The sequence below is a fragment of the Triticum aestivum genome, chromosome 4D, assembly GCF_018294505.1.
Source record: "Triticum aestivum cultivar Chinese Spring chromosome 4D, IWGSC CS RefSeq v2.1, whole genome shotgun sequence".
Classification (NCBI taxonomy): Eukaryota; Viridiplantae; Streptophyta; class Magnoliopsida; order Poales; family Poaceae; genus Triticum; species Triticum aestivum.
In genome coordinates, this window is record NC_057805.1 from 305,392,028 (window position 1) to 305,412,450 (window position 20,423).

General features: G+C 43.1%; 1 protein-coding gene across 1 annotated transcript; it reads left to right on the forward strand.

The window, feature by feature from the left end:
- The first annotated feature begins 3,102 nt into the window (after window positions 1–3,102).
- On the forward strand, window positions 3,103–4,997 carry LOC123097592 (NAC domain-containing protein 92). The gene is made up of 3 exons (XM_044519374.1): window positions 3,103–3,458; window positions 3,575–3,852; window positions 3,955–4,997. The coding sequence occupies exons 1-3, from the start codon at window positions 3,251–3,253 to the stop codon at window positions 4,495–4,497; spliced, it is 1,029 nt and encodes a 342-aa protein (XP_044375309.1). The 5' UTR covers window positions 3,103–3,250; the 3' UTR covers window positions 4,498–4,997.
- The last annotated feature ends 15,426 nt before the right edge of the window (window positions 4,998–20,423 follow it).

Sequence of the window (20,423 nt, forward strand, 5' to 3'; positions counted from 1 at the left end):
GGGAGTTATGCTAACAAAAGATAACCTCGCATGACGCAACTGGTCAGGAAGTAAGAAGTGTTGCTTTTTGTACTCATGACGAGACAATTAAACACCTCTTTTTCCAATGTAAGTTTGCGCGTTCTACGTGGCCAGCCATCCAAATAGCGTCAAATTTGTATTTGCCCGCAAGTGTTGCCAATATTTTTGGTCATTGGCTGGACGGTATTTCAAATAGGTACAAAACGCAAATATGGGTGGAAGCGTACGCCTTACTATTGTCACTTTGGCTATGTACAAATGATGTTTTTAATGACAAAAAAGCTTCTCCTTTGCAGGTTATTTTTCGTTGTACGCACTCGCTTCGTACGTGGTGTACGCTACAACGAGCGGAGTACCAACGGTTGTTCAAGGTGGTGTGTATGCTGTTGGAGCAGATGGATATGGAGGTTTTTACCCAACATGGATGGCAGCATAATCTCCGGATCGGTCCACCATCTATTTCGACATAGGCATAGTGTCAGTCTATGGACTCTACTGTTGTCGAATTGTCGATCTTTTATCTTTCTGTTTGTCAGACTACCGGTGTTTGGTTGTGTATATCCTTATTATGCAGAGGCCGGGTGATACTCTTAATACTTTGTATTCTTTTGATGCTATATTTTAAGATAAATAAAGCGCCATTTATAAAAAAGCCAGTTTGGGGGTTAGTTGATAGGCTGGACTTTTTTTGTCCAACAGTATTAAGAGCCAAATACTTTCCAGACGGGGATTTGCTTAATGTAAAGATAAAAAAGGCGCTTCCTTTAATTTGCTTGAGTCTATTGGAAGAGGTAAATACATTGAAGCATGATCACATTTGGAGAGTTGACGATGGAGAGAAAATTTATATTTGGTCTGATGCTTGGGTGCCCAATGCAGCTCACAGGAAAATAGTCACCCCTCGTGGACATAACATCATGTCAAAGTTTAAGGATGTTATTTATCTGGTTACAAGGCAGTGGGATGACGAGTTGGTAACTCTGACTTTTTTGGCAAATCGATGTTCAACGTATTTTGTCTATTCCTTTGCCTCTCATGGCAAAGATGACTTCGTGCCATGGAATTTCAATAACATCCATCCAGTGTAAATGTATGCGGGCGATTTGATAATCGGCGTTGGAGATGCCCTTAGGCCAATTCTCTCCTATCTGATTCTCTCACATCCACTCAAGTTAGTAAATAAGACAAACTATCAACGAAAGAGCTTGCCGGTATGCACGGATGATTATCTACACATGGACTGGGTGATGTTTAATCACGCAACCTTTAAACATTAAGCATATCCTTTCTTTAAGCACGGATTTTCTTTTCCATGTAGTGACCCACAAGGGAAATGGTACATTTAGTATTTTATACAGTTTTGCCAAAGCACATCTAGATGTGCCATAAGTATTGCACATTTAAGTCCTATGTCATTAATCTTACGTTAAGATTTGTGTGAATGTGCAATAACTAGAGCACATCTAGATGTGCCCTGGACACACCCTATTTTATAACGGTAATGATAACTGGCGAACATTCGCTCGAAGGGAGGGCCTAGCAAACGCCCGCATAGCCGACTGGTCGTGATCGAACGATGGCAATTTTCTTTGCGAGAAAATGTCTTCAAAAGTGAAACCTAACAACCCCCATAACTAAAGTTGTCACCTTTCGACATCTAAAACTGCCACCCAAATTGTTTGCAAATGCCATCCCGACGAAGGTTTGCTAGCTGTTGAGGTCCTTTAAGAACCATTGCAGTTATTCATTGTTATGTGCTAAAAATAAACTCACCTGAAACACAAACATAGCTCCGTTGATATACCCAATACTAACCCCCTGTTCGGATCCACTCTGCTCCACAGCTGCAACTCCCGGAGCGGAGGGAGCGGCAGTGCAATCGCATGGAGCGGCTCGGATCCAGCTCCTAGCACGGAGCGGAGTTTTGAAACTGGAGAGATACCGAACAGGCCTTAAATGTTCAAAAAGACACTGAAAAATTAAGCAAAAAAATTGGCCACAACGTCGAACACCCGGACTGCAAGAGGTATCACTGCTGTGCAGGGAAATAAAAATCAGCTATGTCTCTATCACGATGTGGAGCAAACAAGGCCACAACAGGAGCGCGTCACCATTTCGCCTTCCTTTTAAAGCGGGAGATGTATACCGCTTGATGAGTGAAAGGTTGAAAACTTTGGGACCGCTCCCCGATGATGGCACCCAGCGTGTCCCGTCCACTTGGGAAAGGGAAACCCTGCTCGGCGAGTCGGATGCTCATCGCTTTTCAGTTGGGCCGCGAGGCAAAGCGCGCGCGTATCTTTGCAGAAAATTGTCGTGGTCGCGGGCTCTCTGGATGGCACGTCGCTCCTGTAATAAACAAACAACCCAAGAAAGTCTCGAACTAAAAAGATGCGGATGAGAAAGCAGAAGGGAACGGGACAACCACGGATCAATATCTGACGTGAACTGGATGTGTGGACTCCGCGAGAGTTACAAATAAGCTGCCATAGCAACCTCTGATCATCCTTTGATTTGAGTGGAAAAAAACTGGATGTGGTTAGTGTTACTAATCTATGTTTCTCGCGTTGTGGCCCAGCGCGGATGGGTTGAATTCTTCTCGCTGCATGTGGGTGTGGGGATATGCCGGTTTCCTTCCAAAGTCAGGTAATGAAACCAACATTAAATCAATGTGTATATATATGAACTACTAGTACTACTGTGGGTTTATATTTAATATAAGAAGAAGTCAGGTTCTGTCCAACGCATGATTGCCGCGTTAGCCGTGATCGGACGTGAATATTCATTCCACGGGACAGGACACCGGCCGGTGGAGGAGGAGAAAATACTCTGAATGTGAGAGAGTTGGGGTTGGGGCCTAAGGAAGAGGATGAATCAAGAGCCATTAAGATTAGGACAAGTAATTAGAGTTGCTTACGGGCCACACCCACAACTGCGCGCGGTAAGAAGTGAAAGACGGGAGGGGTCTTGGCTCGCAAGCCGCCTCCGCACGCGGCACGCCTCTCTCTCTCTCTCTCTCTCTCTCTGGGAGTGACCGCGTGGAGCCTTATATAAGCCGGCCCTCGGTTCCTCCCCCCGGCCCAGTCTCTCTTCCTTGTTCCTAAACCCGCCTCTCTCTCCCTCTTTCACACACGCCTCTCCCTCTTCCTCTCGCTCCTCTCTCTCTCTCTCGGCGTCCATTTCCTCTTCTTCTTGCTAGTTTGCTTCAAAGTTGGGGCACGCGCGCGCGGAGATGTCTGAGGCGTCGGTTTTAAACCAGGCGGAGGTGGAGGACGCGGCGGCGGCGGCCGGGCTGGACCTGCCGCCGGGCTTCCGGTTCCACCCCACGGACGAGGAGATCATCTCGCACTACCTCACCCCCAAGGCGCTCGACCACCGCTTCTGCTCCGGCGTCATCGGCGAGGTCGACCTCAACAAGTGCGAGCCATGGCATCTCCCAGGTACACAACACACCCAAATTAAACTGCTCCTTTGCACTTTCTCTCATCTTGCTTGATCCCAGCCCCACCGGCCGCGGGAATCTTGCCTTACTTACTCGCGTGTTTCGTCCGGACAGGCAAGGCGAAGATGGGAGAGAAGGAGTGGTACTTCTTTTGCCACAAAGACCGCAAGTACCCGACGGGGACGAGGACGAACCGCGCCACCGAGAGCGGCTACTGGAAGGCCACCGGCAAGGACAAGGAGATCTTCCGGGGGAGGGGCGTCCTTGTCGGAATGAAGAAGACGCTCGTCTTCTACCTAGGCCGCGCCCCCCGCGGCGAGAAGACCGGCTGGGTCATGCACGAGTTCCGCCTCGAGGGCAAGCTCCCCCACCCGCTCCCGCGCTCCGCCAAGGTTTGCTTTCGCTCCTTCCGGATTCATTATTAAGTATTTCTCTCCTTAATTTCTTTCTGGGTTCATACATGATTTGCTAAATATGATATGATTTGCGTGCAGGACGAGTGGGCCGTGTCCAAGGTGTTCAACAAAGAGCTCACGGCCACCAACGGGGCAATGGCAGCGGCGGAGGCCGGGATCGAGCGAGTCAGCTCCTTCGGCTTCATCGGTGACTTCCTTGACTCTGGGGAGCTGCCGCCCCTCATGGACCCTCCCTTGGGCGGCGACGTCGACGAAGTCATCGATTTCAAGTCCACCTCTGCCTACGCCACCGGTGCCCATTCCGGGCTGCAGGTTAAGATGGAACAGCACATGCCGCAGCAGCCGCCGCACATGATGTACTCGAGCCCGTACTTCTCTCTGCCGGCCGCTAACTCCGGCGACATGTCGCCGGCGATCCGGAGGTACTGCAAGGCGGAGCAGGTCTCGGGGCAGACGTCTGCGCTCAGCCCGTCACGCGAGACCGGGCTGAGCACCGACCCCAACGCCGCCGGTTGCGCGGAGATCTCGTCGGCGGCGACACCGTCGTCTCAGAATCAAGACTTCCTTGACCAATTCGACGAGTACCCCGCCCTGAACCTCGCCGACATTTGGAAGTACTGAAGCCGGCCGGAGCTGCACCTACCACATCCACATGATTCTCGCTCGATCGGTTCTGGCTCGTTGATTAATTACTGAATTGGATTACTTAACTTGGTGTGTGATGCTGGTTAGTGGTTTGCTGATGCAGCATCATCTTCTTTCCGGAGGATTCTCGGGTGGGATCAGGTTACTATCCAGACAGACAGACAGACCTCCAGGGATTAGCTAGCTATAGGCTTCCTTAATTATGTTAATTAAATTAATTAGTCCTAGGTTCATATCTTGATCTGTGTGTACATATCACTACAACTATTCTGATTGTGATTAATTACTAGCAGTAGCAGCATGAGATGGAGTATACAATTAATGTGTGTAGATTAGGGGGGACGACTTCAGATCCATTTGTGAATCGATTAATTTGGGCGCCGTTGATGAGCCAGCCAGCTAGCGCTACTAGCTTTGTATGTACATGTACCACCATTGATCATTAATTGCTTGAGTTTGACATGTCACTATGTGAATGGATGCTTTGTGTTCTCTCTGTACCGCTTTAAGCTTGTTAATTAATCGCTGGGTTACTCCTTTGTGGGCGCAACTCGACGAGACGAGAGGCACTAGTACCAGTTCTGGTGCTGCTCATGGGGACCTTCCGAAATCTAGCAAGGGGAGATATGGGTGGATCATGGTTTTGGGCCGACGGATGGGGCCACCGCGGGCTTGGTTGGATCGTCCGATTATTCCCGGACCACGTCGTGGTCATGGCGTCCAGTTGGTGAACTCGACACACATAGACGTACTCCTGCTAGGCGCCGAGGTAGGCTACGTACAAGCTGCAGCCTTATCTCGTTTCGGAAAACCCTCGGCCCGCCCCGGCTCTCTCGTGTCTCCAAGGCTCCAAGCGATCAACCAACCCCAGCTCGACGCGGGGTGGGGGGGGGGGGGGGGGGGGGGGCGAAAACTTGTCGCTCACACACACGGCGGCCGACGGCGACGAGCGGGACGGGACGGGCCAGCCGCTCGCTCGCCCTCGATTTTGCGTGCGCGCACAGCACACACAGACACATACAGAGGTGAGGCGCGCCGGGAACCACTTGCTTTCCGGTGGACGCAAGCCGTGGCGAGTTTCGCGGCGATCTATTCGCTGTTCCCACGCGCTCGCTTCCTTCGTGCATCAAAACCCGGCCAAGACGAAGGCGGTGCAGCAAGGAAAAGGATGCGAGGATCAGCAGGAATCTTCCATCCATTCCTTTTTCTTTCTAGTGAAACAATCATTCATCCATTCATTCATTCAGAGTAGTGCTGCTGCGACACATGGAAATATTTATTCAAATTTAGAGTAGTACTAGTAGTTTATTACGGACGTCCGCTTGGCGAATATTCTGGGTTGCCCCTTAAAAAACAAGGAAAGGCTAAGCTAGACTCATGAAAACTAATATCGTGGGTGGGTCCTTGGGCTCCCGGAACTCGGATTGGATCATTAGCTGTCCAAGTCGCAGAGGCGCAGTGACGTCACAACTTTAGGCTCCACCGCCAGTGGCACCTTTTCTCCTTCTCCCTCCCCTTGCTATAGTTATAGGTTAGCCAACAAGTTGTTTAACTCCTCGTCAATTATCGCAGGGAGGAAGAGGGAGGTCTAAGACTAGCCACAGTGGGAGTAACTTCAGCAGTAACTTCAAGTCCAACTCAGCAAATTTGTCTATGTGGCAATGAGTTAATGAAGAGAGAGGTAGTTCTAGTAACTTAGCTAGTTACTGTAACATCACACATATCAAAGCAAGATGAGTTTATAGCATAATAAATGAAGTATTGCATGTTACCACGCATATGTTACTTCCCACTATAGAGGTAGTACTCCCTCCATTCCACAATGTAGTGCTTCCTCTTTGACCGTAAATTTAACTACCAAGACCGATTGCGGCGGGAGAAAAAATTATATCAGTGAATTCGTATTCGAAAGAAGTTTTTAATTATGTAATTTTTTCACCCGCCGCAGTCGGCCTCGTTCGTTAAATTTATGGTCAAAGTTCGACCTGGGGAAGCGCGGGCGTACTATATTTTGAAATGGAGGGAGTACATGTTACTACTCTATGTTACTACCCATTGTGGCTAGTCTAAACAAACAAAGATGGTCAGGAAGGGTAGGAGGGTGCATCACCCATGTTGCCCCTAAGGATCCTCGATTAATTTATTTCCCTAAGGATTTGGTTAATTAATCCGATGTGGATGTCCAGGTGCAGGTTGCTTTCAGTCTGTTGATTAGGGCGCGGATTTTGTACCCATTTTATCCGGTGATTTGACAAGACACAGCCAGTGGCGGTTGACGTGGGGCCTCTTCCGTTTCCATGTTTTCTTTTCTTTTCACACAAGCATCTATAATAAGCATTCGTTTCTGCATCAGATTAGATATCAGGGATCGTTTGGGACGTGACCACTAACTACCAACACCCACAGGCCACCAACGCTACTCCCGGTCCAAGGTCTTGCATCCCGGCAGACCAAAGTTTCATTTGGTGATCCAGCAACCACAAAGCGTTGGCACAAAACGGTATCGGCCGCTGAGATAATGCTGCACAACGATTTACAACTAGTAGTACGACGATGCGGTTCACACCTCGAGTTAGTTCATCGGCTATCAAAAGAGTAGTAGAAACTGGTGGCTGGTTCTCCTCTGTTTTCTCTGTCCAGTGGACCAGCGACACAGGAGCACTTCAAGAAGTAGACAGGACACACACTAATCTGAGACCGCTACATCGCATCTGCCTCTAGATTACTGGCTTAACATCTACACCTTGCACTTTTAGTAGTAGCAAGAGAAAGATTTGGCATAGCAAAATGGGATCCAGGAGTAATGGCTGATATGGACTCTCCACATACTTTTCGAGTGAGATGAGGTACCTTTTTCATAAAGTTTGCAATCCACCTTGACAGGAATGTTGTGTTCCCACACGGTCTCTATGATTCTACGCTTGACTTGTTTGGCTTGTGAGAGATAGATATGTGCTGTGCTACTTTTGTCCCCAGAAAGAAACTCTACTTTTAGACATAAGAAATCACTATAATGCAGCATAGTTTTTCTTGTTGGGGAACATAATGCGAGTTTATAGCTGGAAAACACATTCTGTACAGCATCCAGTACGGGTAGCGGGAGGTAACAGTTTTGCAGAGGAGTCGCTTGCATTTCTAGCTCTAGATAGGCCTTCATAGCATCGTTCTCTGTAGAAAAATGCTCTAAACATTGTAACTTCCAGGCACAGTTTTTGTACACTCATGTTTGATGTTTTTTTTTTAAGAATCACCAGGGAAGGAGTTCATCCATCTAAATATATTACTCAAAGTGGCCAAAATGCCAGAGGAGTGATCCAATTTATAAGGAAAACCGGATCGAAAACCTTACGTGAACGATGTTTTTGGTTTTGGGTGGTTTCTGGAGGAGGCATCAGTCCACGTCATGACGAGTTCGTTTCATCCACGTCGCCTTCTCGCCCAAGCGCGTTTTTAGTCTTTCTATCCAAGAAACTCTCACTCATCTTTCACTCTCTCTCATCTCCCTTTGTTTTCTAAGATGAAAATTGTCTTCGCCGATACTGTAGAAAAGTTCCGGCTATCAGCCGGTTCCTCTTAATGAAATTCGCAGCTGTCCTGCGTTAATTTCAAAATATATATAATGTAGAAAAGTTAACTGTACCGCTCTCCTGTTGAGCTTCAAAAAGTAATTTTTTGACCACAAATCACACAATGTCTCCAAGTTAAAAAAAAAGGAATCGCACAGTTCTGCTGCTCGAAGCATTTACTTCCTCTCCCCGCGATTGAGCGGATCATGATTAATGCTTTAATTTAACTACAAGCCTTTGACTTAATTTTAACGAGAAGAGACATGGCACGACGATCTGCACATGGGTCAAACTTTGCCTAACCTTGATGGGCAAAAGATCCATGCCGTATTAATTGGAGTAGAAGAGATGTACAAATCTTAGAGCTGACTTTGAATGACAAGACAGTCCATACCTCCGCAGCTAGCTTCGCTGCCGTGGCACACTTCTTTTTTCTAGCATACACGAGGTATGTTTCACATGGCATATTTGCCTCGCCTAATTAAGCAGGACACCTTTCTAACCTTGACGAGTCACCGCCTTACTGGTGTATGCGTAAACCTACACTTTCTCTCAGGATCTCATCTGTTTTCGTGTGGTTGGTAGGTACGCCCTATCTATACCTATGTCCAACGTCCTACACACAAGCGAATGAAACATAAGTTAGAGCATCTATAACCGACGGGTTGCAAATTTGGACACTCAAACATCCACAAATGCGCCCGCGCACAATGACCGGACGGGCCTTAAAATTTACCATTTACAACCATACACCCTATCTATAATGCCTAAATAGTTCATCACCATTAATCTATTTCTCTTAACACGCAGCCTGTCCACATCAGTGTTTCATATATAATTGCAAGGACCCACCACAGGTAGACAACATCTGATCCAATTTATCCTGCGGCTAGCTCACCTGCCAATTGCTGCAACCCAACACGTCATGCTAGCCCATACACCATCACGTCTGACTCATGATCTCCCATGGATGTCTGTTCCATTTCCTCAACGCCATATCCACTATCCCTCTACCATAATTGCCCAAGAAACTGAAGAATGAATTGCAGCAGTCCACGACCTTCACAGTTGAGCAGTCATGTCTTCAATATAAAGACATGCCTCGACTTGGCCTTTCCCACGTCTGCACACTCCTGTCAAAAATGCTCGTCGCCTTAGATTCTGCTCCCAATGGCCATAGGTTCGATGGAGCCTTGGCGCGCATTCACCCTGGCCTCTAGCCTTGCCACTGTTGCATGCTCTGCTAACTGGTGTTGCCATCAAAGAGTTACGATGGTGAATCCTCGCCTTCGATCTCGCTCGTAAAGACCCCGCTGAATAGCAGCGAGCAACCATAGCACCATCGTAAAGCCTACCATAATGCTCTGATGGAATCACCACTCATACATACCTCATGTCGAGACTATCCAATTATCCAGTATGCTGATGATACCATCTTGGTGGCTTAGGCAGATGCCAGACAACTGATGCACATTAAGAATCTCCTCAAGGTAGTCAGAGTCGGGATTCGGAGTCGGATTGGTTTTCCTCGGACAGAATCGAGTCGTAAGATCGAGTCGTGGAATCGAGGATTCTACTAGATTTACTCAAATAAGATATTTTGTATGCACAAAGGAAATTTATACGGGTTCTATATAGTTTTGACACTAAATATGGAGCAAAGAACGTACACATCAATGCTAGTTGTATTCCACTTCTTTTTACGGCTAACCTACCATCTAGCTCGCATGTATGGAACATATATGAGAGGGAAATATATAGAAGATTTAAACATTTAATGCACGAAATTTACTTATGTTCTTTTTAGAGTGCGTGAATAGTCGATCACTTGTCTATCTGACCTACAGTGCTAAACCTTGAAGGGTCTTTCTCTCCTTCTCTGATCAATCTTGAAGCATCCTCCTTTTCACGCCAATTCCATATGTCGACCAGCCTGATCCTCAATTTTGATCTAGGGTTTCTGAGAGCTAGATCAAAGGTGTCTACGGCTAAGCGTTTGGACTTGGGAGGGGAATAAAGGTCCATGAGGTATATGAAAAGGGGTTTGGATGATGGCATACTATATTGCTACAACTAAACAAATGGCTTAGATAAGTTAGTAGAATCGGATGTAGTCCATAGCATAGTCGGGATTGTACAGTTTTGTACAGGATTCTTTGATTTGGATCGTGACCCAACATGGATTCTACCTGATCTGGATTCATAGAGGGATTTGGATCGACATGCTTCCGTAGGGTTGTGAAGTTTTAGGATTCTAGCAGTCGAATCGGGATTCTGACTACCTTGAATCTCGTGCTGCATTATGCTGAGTACACAGGCCTAAAAGTCAATTATTCAAAGTCCATTATAATCTCTATCAACACTCCTACACATAAAATGGTTGAGCTATCCAACCTCATTGGCTACAAGATTGGCACTCTACCACATACTTATCTTGGGTTACCACTCTGTTTGCACAAACCCAGGGTAGAGGATTATGTTCCTATGTTGAAACGAATAGAAAGCAGGTTGTTGAGCTGTTCCACTATGTTGTCCACTGATGATAGATTAACTCTGTGAAATTAGTATTCACTAGTCTGTCTACCTTTGTTATGTGCACCTTGGAGATCCCAAAGACAGTGATCAAGCAAATTAACACATACCCCACGAATTGTTTTTGGAGGAAATACGGTACCCAAGAAAGAGGGACTGTCCATATATCATGGGATAGAGTATGCAAGGCCAAAGAGCAGGGAGGATTGGGAGTCCTTGACTTACAGATCCACAACCAAGCACTGCTCATCAAATTCCTCCATAAATTCTTCAACAAGTCTGATATCCCCTGGGTGAACATTATTTGGGAAACCCACTATCAAGACAAATTGCCAGGTGACAGCAAGGTAGGTTCTTTCTGGTGGAGGACAGTCCTGAAACATCTTCCTACCTTCAAACAACATGCATTATGTAAGGCAGGTCAAGGCAACACGGTACTGTTTTGGTCTGATAAATGGCAAGATCTTCCCCTCAATGTCAAATACCCAGAGTTGCACTCCTATGCTACCCAACAGAATATATCCTTGCTGACAGTACTGGAAATCAATGATATCCGTCTATTATTCCATAGGCCAATGTCTCAAGAAGCATTTGTGCAATACAATGCATTGCAAAAATTATTAAACAGCAGAATGGTATCAACAGGCAATGACATCTGGTCTTATACATGGACAGCTCCTAAGTACTCCTCCATCAAGATGTACAAAGCCATTCAGGGGAAGAACCAAGCTCACAATACATTCAAACTCCTTTGGAAAACAGCATGCCGTTTGAGACATAAAAATCTTCTTTTGGCTACTACTGCATGACAAAATCAGCACCAGGAATATGCTCCAACAAAGAAGTGTGTATCTAGAAGACTACAATTGTGCCATGTGCTCTGAATCCACTAAGGAAACGGTCACACATCTCCTCTGGGACTGCCCATTTGCATTGATGTGTTGGCATTCCATTGCACCCAACAAACATAGAGGCATGTCGACCTATGATGAAATCCACTTCTGCTTGGCTGCACTCCCCACAGAATTTGCTATGGACACGATTGTCATGGGCTGCTGGAGTATTTGGATGAGCAGAAATGATAAGATCTTCAGAAGAGCCACACCAACGGTCGACACTTGGAAATTTTATTTAAAAGAAGGAATGAAAGACACTGAATTAAGAGCTAAAGCAGACAAGATTCACACATGGATACAAAATAATCTTTAAGTTGTCATGATGTTTCACAAAACAAGCATTGGCTAATTGTTTTTTCTTGTCTTTTTGGCCTCAAAAAACCATAGCACCATCGTTGGTGCTGCTATATTGCTCTTTCTCTCTTTTGGATGTATCCATACGTGCATCGAGTATATGAGCTTTTCGGGGTAATCAGTTCACCACATCCATATATGTGCTGATATTGCAACTGAAAAATTCAGGGATGCTTCCGTCTATGCAGCCTCTTATACAAGTCATCGGCATGTCAGTGCGTTGGAGTTCCTGCCGTCCATGTGTTTTAATTTTGTTTTCAGCTGATACTTTCTTTCGTGGGAATGTTCGGTTGATACTTGAGCATTGAGCTCCCCACCGTATCTTATCTGAAGCCCTACATGGGTAGGCAATGCAAATTTCCATTTTGCATTTTTGTAAGTATCTATCTAATATTTTTGCAAATTTGTTTCATACAGCTGCCCTGAAGAGATTTCATATCAAAACTGTTGCCCTTCGATGAATTAGCTAACATACCACTTCAGTTAACATCCAATTATTTTCGCAAAAGAAAAAGTTAACATCCAATTATATATAACAGACACGTCTTTATTGTCAGTAGACTACACGTACAATACTGTTTTTTCAGCCAGGTCATATGTCTTGCTACCTTGCTTTTTCTGATATAAAGTTGCATATACTAAACAAGTGGTCTGGCATCATTGTGCCTATATAAACATATGTCGTAAAATCAAATTGTCCTACATCAAACAATCTGCCATGCATACAATGAGATGGGCTTTCCATCCTCTACAGTCCATAAAACAGAATGTCCAAATCTAACCATTTCATGGTAAATTGGAAATATTTATACCAAGAAACCCTAACAATACATTACTGCCCTTAAGTTCACATTATATTGCTCGTAATATCTTACACTCAGAAGTGCAAGTCATCACCAAATCACTCTGTACATTTTAGTATCTGATATATTTGAGTACCCAATTATTGATCCAAGTATCATTTATCCTTCATACATGAATTACTTATGCTCATGTATAGCTAACCATCTCCCGCAGCAATGCGCGGGGTATCATCTAGTTTCCAAAACAACTATTACATGCAGCGCCATGCACAACGATCATCCTGTCTGTCTTGGGCTAGGTGGGCTGTCAAAACACATCGAAAATTGCTCATACTTAATATTTTCACACCGTATTAGTCCCAGCTCGCCACGTGACGAGCTAGTCGATCGGCTTAAATAGTCGGGTCGTGCAGAAGCGATGTGTTTCTGACATCATTGGATCCTTTATAAAGAAGATAGACTGTTAATATGAATCACATAGAAGATTCATAGTCAGGGTTATATCCTTCACAAGGGAAACATTCATGTCCGTACTACTTTTTATGAATTACAATTTGTGGAAAAAAAATCGATGAACAAAATAAAAAATCTACTGTCATTATAGTAGGGGTATCAACGTACATGAACGAGACGAACTTGACACTCCATGAACAATATTAGTTAATGAAATGCAGTCTAGTGTTAAGTTATCTCGCTCACGCAACGAGAATTGATAGACCTACACAACAAGAGAGAAGCTTGTCGCCATGCGGCAACGCGGCTATTTAAGCCGATCGGCGTCCACCTTGCCCGGCGATATGGGACTAAAATTTGGGTGCATCGATGAAAGAGGACGGAGCTTCAGTCGGTGCAGGTGGGACCGCAAGGACCAACAACGGGGTTGGCGGACGGGCCCGGGCGCGCCCAGGCGCCCCCATATATGTCCCATATTTGGGTTGAATATGAGGGATGCCGGTCAGCTTGGGCATTTGAGGCCCGTTTAAGATGCTCGTTTGCGTCAAAATTTCATGACCGGTCAGTGATCGGGCTGCCTGTCCAGATGTATAAGGCAGGTTTGAGACGCCTGGGTGTAAATGCTCTTAAAGTGGTATTTTTGCCCATGGCTCGATTACCATAAACAAAGTTGGAGGCACCGTTCCTGTTCGGTTCCAACAATAACAAAACATGAAAGCAAGGCAACTCATGTACTCCTTTCTTCCTAAAATATAAGGCGCGGTTGATTTTTTATGGTCTTTGAGGCACGACTTTAACCATTAATATATATGAAAGTATATGGATTGAACATGTATAAATGTCATCGTTGTATTTGTCTTGCAAAAAAAATTATTTCATATATATGTACACTAATTTTATAGACATATAATACATGAAAATTATAGTTAAACTTGTGCAACGAAGACCAGAAAAGTCAAACTGCGCATTATATTTTGGGAAGGAGGGAGTATGTGAGTGTGCGTGAGAGCCTCCACAAACGAGAGGACATACACATACATGTAGTACGTATGATCTATAATACTGCCTACTGGCGTCTCCGGTCTCAGCTGCACACTTGAAAAAGTGTTGTACCTTACAGGTCAAATGAAAACCTGTAGTTTTATGTGGCGGGAATGCGTCTCACGACACTTGTAGCCTGAGGATACGTTTCGCGATGACAACCTTGCAAACTCCCATGAACTTAGAGAGTTTTGGAGGGAATGAAAACACCATAATAAATGTGCGTTAAACCAGACAAGGATGCTATTTTGGAACCATCCTAAGGATGTTTGCTCCTTTGCCACTCCAACATTTATATGTCTCCATCGATCTTAAGCCCATCATTGTCAATGGCTGCATTTTCTTTTTTATACAATGGGACGCCATGTTGATTTCCATTAGAGAAACTACCAATATACACTACGGAGTTCGTTTTAAAAAAACATCAAAGGGAGTAGGATTTTCTACATTTATCCCACTACAATGAAAGGAAACAAGCAAAACACCCGACTACAAGTAACAATTTCTCCGTATCAGGAGAACATAGAAAGCTCTTATCCTAGAGCAAACAACATAAAAGCAGCACATTTCCTATTCGGCACATAGAGGCACACCCCCACCCCTACCTCCATCGATGCTACATGAGGTGGCCCATTTAAAAGGTATACCAGGGCAGTTCGATCGCTGGTTTTGGGATGCTTCTAGAAGCTTCCCAGCCAGGTTTTTTTATCTTGGTTTTTTGGGATCAGTTTTGTTTTATTTTTATTTATTTTTTCATTTTATTTTCTTTAATATTTATTTTTTCACAATGCACAAACTTATTTTAATATCGATGAACATTTTTCAAACTCAATGACTTTTTTCAAGGTAGATGAATCTTTTTCCAAAATTGAAGTTTTTAAAATGCATGTTTGTATTTCAAATTCTTGAATTTTTCCTAAATTAATGAACTTTTTTCAATTTCATGAACTTTTATCAAATTTTGGTGATTGTTTTTTAAAAAATTGATAATTTTTTTGCAAAAAATATAAGAACTATTTCGAATTCCATGAACTTACTCAAATTTTGACATTTTTTATTTCACCTCTTTTATTTTTTTTCCAAAATTCAAAGGTTGGCCGAGCTCCATGCGACATGCTAATGGGCCGCAGCCCACGTGCGTTCTGTGCGGGTACAAAGTTCCTTGATCGGGCGATTGAGGCCGGGGAGCTCCTCCTAATCGGCGCTGTATGCGCCGGGCAGCTTGGTTTTTGGTCGGCCCATTTACAAGAGCTGGGCGCTCGCCTGCTCCGAGCGCTCGACTCGCGCTGCCTTGTCGCCCGCTGGCTCTAGCACTGTTTGAATGGTCGCGGTTGCCTAGTTGACCGGTCAACCGTTAACTCTAAAAAAAAGTTTTCTTTACAAAAGATCAAAAATTCGAGAATTCAAAAAGGTTCACGGAGTTTGAAAAAGGTTCATCCAAATTTGAAAAGATTTCATCAAATTCGAAAAGGTTCATCGACTTTGAAAAAAGTTCATTGATTTTTAGAAAAATAATTATAATTTGAAAAAAGTTCATTGAAGTTATAAAAGTTCATCATTTTCGAAATTGTTCATTAAATTTTGTTCACCAATTAGAAAATGTTCAGGAATTTAAAAAAATGTCCCCATTTTTAAAATTGTTCAAAAACAATTCAGAAAAATGTGCCCGTTCTAATTTTTGAGTTTCGAAATTGTTCATTTTCAATTTTTTGTCCACAAATTTCAAAAAATGTTCTAGTAGTTCAAAACATGTTCCCGTTTTCAAAAACTGTTCGCAATTTTAAAAAATGTGCATGTTTTCATTTTTTCAGGAGTTTCAGAATTGTTCAGTTTCTAATATTTTTTCAGAAATTTCAAAAAATGTTCGGGGCGGTGCAAAACATGTTCCTGTTTTCAAAAATGGTCACAAATTTACAAAATGTGCACGTTTTCATTTTTTTAAGAGTTTTGAAAGTGTTCAGTTTCAAATTTTTGTTCATAAATTTCAAAACATGTTTGGGCTGTTCAAAACATGTTCCCTTTCCAAAATCGTCCGCAATTTTCAAATATGTGCATGTTTTCATTTTTTCAGGAGTTTTCGAAATTGTTCGGTTTCAATTTTTTCAAAAAAATTCTTGTTTTCACATTCTTCAAAATAAATTCACATTTTCAAATTTTGTCTGGAATTTTAAAAAATGTTCCTGATTTTTCCAAATATTGCAGTTTATTTTTGCAAATCAGCAATTTGTTTGTGTGTCACATATCCCTTCGTTTTTTTAAATAAAAAATGCTTTTGAAATTCAAGATATAATTTGGATCTGCGCTGCGGGATTGGTTCTTTAAGCTTGGCGCTGCATTAGAATTGGTAACGATTGCTAGCTCAACTGTTAGTACCACTGTAGGTATAGTGTTAGGTCCAGGGTTTGAATTCTCATGACCGTGGTATTTCTTTTTTAGCTACAGCGCACTGTAGTTCGCTATATTCATGGGCCGGCCGAGTTGGACACCCACCTGCGCGAAACCGCGCCTCTTTGCCGCATCGAGCAACGAGTAGGATGTCCCTGCATCCTATTCGGCGCGCAGGTCGCCGCGGAGTGACTGCGCACGCACCCCCCCTTGCCTGCTGGAGTTTCTATGGGCCGACCCATTTTAGGGATTCACCACAACCGGTTTTGGGAAGGTTTTAGAAGATTCCCTGAACTGGTTTTTTTTGTTTTTCTTTAATACTTATTTCGGTTTTTCTATTTTTATTTTTATTATTTTCCTTTTTCTGTTTTCTTTTTGGGGTTTCTTCTGTTTTACGTTTTTCTTTTTCATTTTTATTCTTGTTTTTTCAATTTGTGAAAATCATTTAAATTCGTGACATTTACTTTCATTTTCAGTTTGCTAACCTCTTTCAAACTCGTGAACATTTTTTCAAATCATTAACAGATTTTGAAAATGTGTACTTTTTTACTTTTCACTTTTTTTGTGAATTTTCTTTGCAAATTCGGGAACATTGTTTGCTTCATCAAATTCAAAAAATGTCATCAATGGAATTTTTTTCCAAAAATTTAAAAAATTCTTCATCAAATTAAAAAAAATCATTATATATAAAAATTGTCATCCAAATTAAAAAAAATTTATCAAATCCAAATTTGTTCATCAATTTTTAAGATACTGTCATCAAATTCCAAATGTGTCTATTTAATTCAAATTTTATTCCTCCATTTTTTCAATAAAAATGTTCTTGAATAAAAAAATTGTTCATCAAGTTCAAAAAATGTTCATCGAATTTAAAATTTGTTCATCAAATACAAAAAATATTCGTCATTATTAGAGAATTCTCATGAAAATTTGTTCATCAAACTAAAAAAATGTCATTCTTTTAAAATCAAAATATTTTTTTGAATTCAAGATTTGTTTTTGAATTCAGTGAACAATTTGTTAATCCGTGAGAATTTATCATTTCCCGAACATTTTTTCAAATCATGAATAATGTTTGAATTCACTACCATTTCACAATTTGCAACTTTTTTTGAAACCCTGAATTATCTGAAAAAGAAAAAAATATTAAACAGAAAAGGCAAAAAAAAAAAAACCAAGGTGCTTCCCTCTTTTTCCGGCCCCGCACATGGGCTGGCACACGAGGGCCGCGGTGGGGGGTGCGCTCGCTGATTCCTGGGATTGTACGCGCCAAATAGGAGGTCGCGCTTGAGGCTCCGATTAGGAGCACTCGAAAAGCTAGCCCGCAAAAAAGCACAACCCACGAGCATAACCAGGCTCGAAGGAAATAACCGCTAGAGCTATATCCTGCTTACTACGAGACGTAACTCTAGCTCGCCTCTGGAGTCCAAATGTATGGTTCGGCGGGTTAACGTGTTTTCTCACTCGGTCATTGTTCGTTTCCTCGCTCGCTCGTTATAGTAGATATTTTCTACTTGTTTCCTGTACACTGCTGGACTGGTCCGGTATTGTTTTTTCTTTCTTTTTTCCTCTCGTTTTTGTTTCTTTCTCTGTCACCATCGTTCTTCTTGGATTTCATAGTGTTTCATTGTTTTGCATCGGTTTCTTTGTTTTTCTTTCCTATTTGTATTCACTTTTTCTTTAGTTCTCTTTGCTTTTCTCAGTTTTCATCTATTTTTATTTGTTTTTCAGTAAGTTCCACTGCTTCACATTGGTTTCTTCCTTTTTTTGTTTTCGTTTCCCATCATATTTAATTTCCTTTTTATTTTTTCCAATTTTTTTGGTTTCCGTTGTTTCTTTTTGGTTTTCATCATGTTTTGTTTTTCATTTTTTTGACACATGTCTACTTTTTTCATACACATTCCAAATTTTTGTTATACAAGAGAAACATTTACTTGTACAAGATTTTTATTTTTTGATGTTTTCAACATATTTCTATTTTTTCACACAGAATGCACATTTTTTATATACATCAAACAAAATTTTATGCATGTTTTAACATTTTAAAATGCATGATTACATTTATTTTTATTACAAGTTCTAATGTCTATTTTTTCGTACACGTTGTGCATTTTTTATATACATGTTTAAGATTTTAAAATACATGTCTACTTTTTTCGTACATATTGATATTTTTTGTATACACGAGGAACATTTTTTTCTATACATAATTAATAGTTTCAATCATGAAAAGGAATCAATCAACCTGGTTCACTCGGTGAGGCTTAGAAAGAAGTCCTTGCGCTTTTTGATGTTCCTTGGCAGTACCTGAAAATACTGTCAGGATATAGGTGGCGACTCCCAGATGGAAACACGCACTACTCCGGGATGCTGCTAACGCGACACTACAATCAGAGACCTTTCGACGAAATTGTGTGCGATGGATTAATCGCAAACGGTGATGTAAAAAACCCGTCAAAAAGATGCAAAACGTTTGCGATGGCGGATACATCAAACACGGTTCATATTCTTATTACGTTTGCGATGCGTGACATACGGTTAATCCATAAGAACTGTTTGTGACGAGACAGAACAACAGAAACAGGCAGCTATATCATGGTGTGTGCGATACACGGCATACAGTTCGCTCGGATGAACTGTTTGCTACTCCCTCCATTTCAAAATAAGTGACTCAACATTGCACTAATTTTAGTACAAAGTTAGTGCAATGTTGAGTCACTTATTTTGGGACGGAGGGAGTATTTGGGAATGCAACAAAAACGGTTAGCCAGATCAGGGTGTGTGCGATATATGACATGCGGTTCACTTGGACGAACTGTTTTCAATTAGGGAACACAACAGAAACCATTCAGTTTAACAAGATGTGTGTGATATGCGGCATACAGTTCACATAGATGAACTGTTTGCGATTAGCCAAAAGAACACAAACGATTCGTGTAAAGAAGATGTGTGTGATACGCGGCAAACAGCCCACTTGGATGAACTGTTTGCGATGAGAAAATATAACATAGACGGTTACTACAGTCAATTCGTGTGCGATTCTACGTGTAGAAAAAATTAGAAGAGCGCGCGCGGAAGGACGCGACCCGAGCGAGCCTTGGCGCCTAAACGGCGAGCAGAGCGCGCCGCGGTCGCCTAAACGGCGAGCAAGAACATGCATAATTATTGCATATAGCAGATGAACATAGCCGGGAATAGCCGTCCAACAATATTATTTTTGATGACATGCATTAATATATTCATAGTTAAATCTAAGTTCAAAGTTTGATACTACAAAATACGAAGGGGGCCAATAAACCACGATGGAGGTAGTACCTATACGAACACAGAGGCCAGTGCAGAAATAAATGACGTTATACACGCGTCCCGCAATCCACGCTAATGCTTCCCGCCTCTTCCCTCATCGGTTTCCCGCCACCAGCAAGTGGCTTGCTCCATATGACCCAGGCGGCAACGCACCGTAGCGACACTGTGCGCAGATTTAGTCCGCGCCCATCTACCATTAGCTATTCCAAGCATGGCAGGCACCGACGAAAGCTTCGACGTCGATCCCTTCCTACATTACATCTTCGGCGAGGAGAACGAGCCGGAGCAGGTTGGGGAACGAGAGCTTCATCGGCCGGTGTAGGCGCCATGGCCCATCGGCAGCGATATCGATCCAGCCGAGTGCCGAGGAAGAGCTTCGTCAGCACGACGGCGTGATGACGGTGATAATGAAATTACCGGTGCAGGGCTTCGCCTAAGCACTGCAACGATATGACCGATGTGGATTATGGTGGAGGGGGCACCGCACACTGCTAAGACAATGTCAACTTGTGTGTCTATGAGGTGCCCCCCTCCCCACGTATATAAAGGAGGGAGGGGGGAGGCCG

Coding starts and splice junctions, on each gene's coding strand:
- LOC123097592 (XM_044519374.1), top strand. CDS start 3,251: ATGTCTGAGGCGTCGGTTTTAAACCAGGCGGAGGTGGAGGACGCGGCG. Junction 3,459..3,574: donor CGAGCCATGGCATCTCCCAG/GTACACAACACA, acceptor TCGTCCGGACAG/GCAAGGCGAAGATGGGAGAG. Junction 3,853..3,954: donor CGCTCCCGCGCTCCGCCAAG/GTTTGCTTTCGC, acceptor ATTTGCGTGCAG/GACGAGTGGGCCGTGTCCAA.